General features: G+C 45.5%; 1 protein-coding gene across 3 annotated transcripts; it reads left to right on the top strand.

Annotated features, from left to right (window-relative positions):
* The first annotated feature begins 673 nt into the window (after positions 1-673).
* On the top strand, positions 674-2,530 carry LOC112293986 (uncharacterized). 3 transcript variants are annotated; one of them, XM_024544019.3, is made up of 4 exons: positions 674-836; positions 1,252-1,316; positions 1,759-1,924; positions 2,194-2,530. In XM_024544019.3, exons 2-4 carry the CDS (start codon positions 1,265-1,267, stop codon positions 2,237-2,239), a joined length of 264 nt encoding a protein of 87 aa, XP_024399787.1. In that variant the 5' UTR covers positions 674-836; positions 1,252-1,264; the 3' UTR covers positions 2,240-2,530. The 3 variants fall into 3 exon arrangements, with proteins under 3 accessions (XP_024399787.1, XP_024399788.1, XP_073396412.1); XM_024544020.3 differs by having other exon boundaries at positions 789-996; XM_073540311.2 differs by lacking the exon at positions 674-836 and adding an exon at positions 1,031-1,097.
* The last annotated feature ends 818 nt before the right edge of the window (positions 2,531-3,348 follow it).

The following is a 3,348-nucleotide window of genomic DNA, read 5'->3' as shown; positions in this document are numbered from 1 at the left end:
TATTTTATAAATAGAATAAGGACTACAATAATCAATGAGGTATTTCACCAACCTAGTCATTTTTCCCAAACCCATTTTGATTTTTGGTCCCACGAGTCCCCCCCCCCCAAAAAAAACAACACCAAACATTCCCACAAGACAACATCCAAAACACATCTCCACACGGGTTACGGGCACCAACCCAAAAAAGTAAAATTAAAAGTAAAGAGAAAGCAAAAAGACGGTCATCACGATGAAGGGGAAGGGAACAAAACAATATTCCCGCAGCTACCCCGGGACTCCATAAATAGTTAAAATACGGGGGTCCCGACGCGGGCCCCTTCTTCATTATGCCCCGCTGTCGCTTCTTCAACGGAAGCGTATCTATCGCCGACAACCACGTCGCGGGACCCGGGGTCTAAATTAAGGGCCGGGTGGGTAACTTCCCCCTGCAAGCATCCAGGCAATCGATGGGTCCTATTCACACCCAATCCACCGTGCTGCTTCCCACCCCCCAGTGAGATTGGCCTTCCCGGAATTAGCACCTCATTCCCGGCACCCGATTGGCTTAGCGCCGGCAGCGGCCGGATCTAGCCAATCTTGGGGGGGTCGAGATCGGGGACCTGAGACCGACGCTGGCAACCCATGGCTGGAATGTCATGGCGTGGATGAGGACCCATTCAGTTTGCGCTCTCGCTCTGATTATTTCTGTCCTTTCTCAAGCTCTTTGCGGTGCTGCAGTTGTTGCTGTGTGTGTGTGTGTGTGTGAAGATCCCGAGTTTGTCAAACCGCCTGCATCCATTCCCCAGATCGGGTGGGTGGTTGGGTGAGGTTTAGATTACGCTAATTTTGATCAGGTGCGTATCCTTTGTTGAGGTGGGGTCTGTGATGGACAGGGTTGGATTTTGTCTGGATCTTTCGTTTGTTTGGGTTTGGTGGGGTGTTGTGTTAGTCTTTCGTACGTGTACTGTCTCCTTTTCGCCCAAGATCGTGCGAGGAGAGAAGGGTGATTCTAAGGTTGTTGCATGCGATTCAGTGTGTGCATGATTAAAGTTTTTGTTGGGTTTTAATTCCGGGTGGAGGTTACTGAGCGTGGGAATTTTTGCTTGGGGTTGTGGGTATGGTTGGTGTCTTGGCTACTGCATGAGAGCTTGTCTTTGTCACGGGGCTGCATTTCATGTTGCATCGGGTTGTGTGTGCGCGTGTTCTTGAGCGTTATGTTAGATTATAGAGTGTGTTCCTTTGTCTGATGTGTGGTTTGTTCGGGTGCAGAATTTCGTGAAAGATGAGTTATTACAATCAGGGTCCACCTGTGGGAGCACCTCCTCCGCAATTCGGTACGGTTTTACCACCATGCTCTTTGCTTCTTGCTGTGCAAACAAGCATTGTGGTTTCGAATAGAAGTGCAATATCAAACAACAAAGAGTGCGAAGGACTTTTCCCTCCCCGCATGCAGACCTGGATTTGACAGTTTCCACTTAAAAAGTTTAACGGCAAAAGATCTCCTCTAGGAGAATATTTGATTTCGGGTGTTTTGGAGAGCCCTACCCACGCCTGCCTTTTTAGCAAAAAAAACGACACTTGATGGATATTGATGTCCAGCCACATCGTAGGAACTCTCTCTGGGTGGTGATTTGGGCCTTAGATTTAGACTTATAACAACAGTAGCTGTGCTTTTAGATTTGGGATTTGTTCATCCATCGTCTGTTTATTTTGGTATGCATGTGAACTGCTTTCGATTTGGTTTGATGGAGCGGTGATTTTGGGATGATGGTGCAGCTCCTCAAGGTTATCCGCCTCAGGGTTATCCACCTCAGGGTTACCCACCGCAAGGATACCCTCAGCAGGGTAGCTACCCACCTCAAGGATACCCTCAACAAGGGTATCCGCAACAAGGGTATCCTCAGCAGCAACAGAATAAGAGTCCATCATTCTGTGAAGCATTGTAAGTTTTTTTTTGCAGCCAACTTCTCCCCTAATTTTAGGTCTAATTTGTAATTTGTCTATTTCGAGTTTTAGTGTCGTCACCAACAGCGAGATACACGGCATGGACTATTAGTGCATCACGCATGTACTGTAATGAATGAGGGGACTGTCAGCAACTGTTCACGTGTGGGCTGGAGAAAGCGTTGTCACACTGAGTAGGTCATTATTCATGTTTTGGTGATTCTGTGGTTGGCGAGCGCTGATTAAATCCTGTGATGCTGTGTGCAGTCTTGCAGCTTTGTGCTGTTGTTGTTTGCTTGATGCATGCTTCTAAAGACGGTCACGCGCAACGTGGATGGAGCAGCGCACGAATGCAAGTTCTATGGAAAGTAACATTCGTTTAATTTCGTTTATGTCTTCAATTCCGCCTTGATTCCTAGCTGGTGTTCTGGTACTCTCTTAAAAAGCTGCGACTTAGTCTTGAATGCAGGTGGCTGGTGGCTGGGTTAGAATCAAATTGGTTCAATACAATCTGCACCTTAAATCACTTGGCATGGGAAGTCGTAAATGTAGATTTCTGGTAAATGTTATGGGCGTGAACATGGAGACTATTCGTTTTGTGGAACCTATGGACAGTGACGTTGTTGCAGCAGCTGTGGCGTGATTTCGATTTTTTTGGATCAGACTGGAATTCATGTGCATTTGGTGGCGATTTCGATAGATGTTTTTTTATTTTTAACTCTTTCTCTCTTTTCTTTCCACGGTATGTTGGATGAATAACTAATTAAAGCACTGTGTGTATTGAACATTTGAACTACGCACATTATTTTACCACGTTACTGTACGTGTCGGTGTTTTTGTTTGCTGATGGATTTATTGGATACCACTGCTCCTCCTTCAGCAGTCAGCCTCGCTACCGCCTCACCTGTTTTGTTTCATTTCGATCTAAGAGACTCTGAATCTTCAGGGGTCGGATCTGTTGCGATTTTCTAGTTTGTCCATCATTTGTTGAACGACGTATCTAATCGTGCGATATCTATTATATCTTTCAATCGGTGGTAGGGTTGCTTCTCTCAAGAAAGCTGCACCTAAATTTTAAACTGAATTATAGTTGAAACACCAAGACGTAAGTCTCTCATTTTTTTGGTTTACTGCTCCTCCTAATTGTTGTGCAGTTCAGATTAGGACGTTTTAATGGACGAGTCAAGTAGCCTCAAAATGGTGTGGATATGGTTAGGAGTTTTCTCTATAGCAATTCTGTCGTTTCATGTGTTGTAGAAGAAACTCCATCGTTGGAGTCGTACATACCGACCTGATCATAGCCCACCAAACTTTCTTTGTGTGACACCACATTCTAGATTGCTAATGTTGCGCAATATGAACAGTTTCTAATCGCGACTTTCCGTTCCTGTGAGAGTACCCAACCTAAACATGTGCCTGAAT

Source organism: Physcomitrium patens, chromosome 17 (assembly GCF_059467195.1).
Source record: "Physcomitrium patens ecotype Gransden chromosome 17, ASM5946719v1, whole genome shotgun sequence".
Lineage (NCBI taxonomy): Eukaryota > Viridiplantae > Streptophyta > Bryopsida > Funariales > Funariaceae > Physcomitrium > Physcomitrium patens.
Note: the sequence above shows the minus strand (reverse complement) of the source record. Positions and strands in the feature narration are given on the sequence as shown.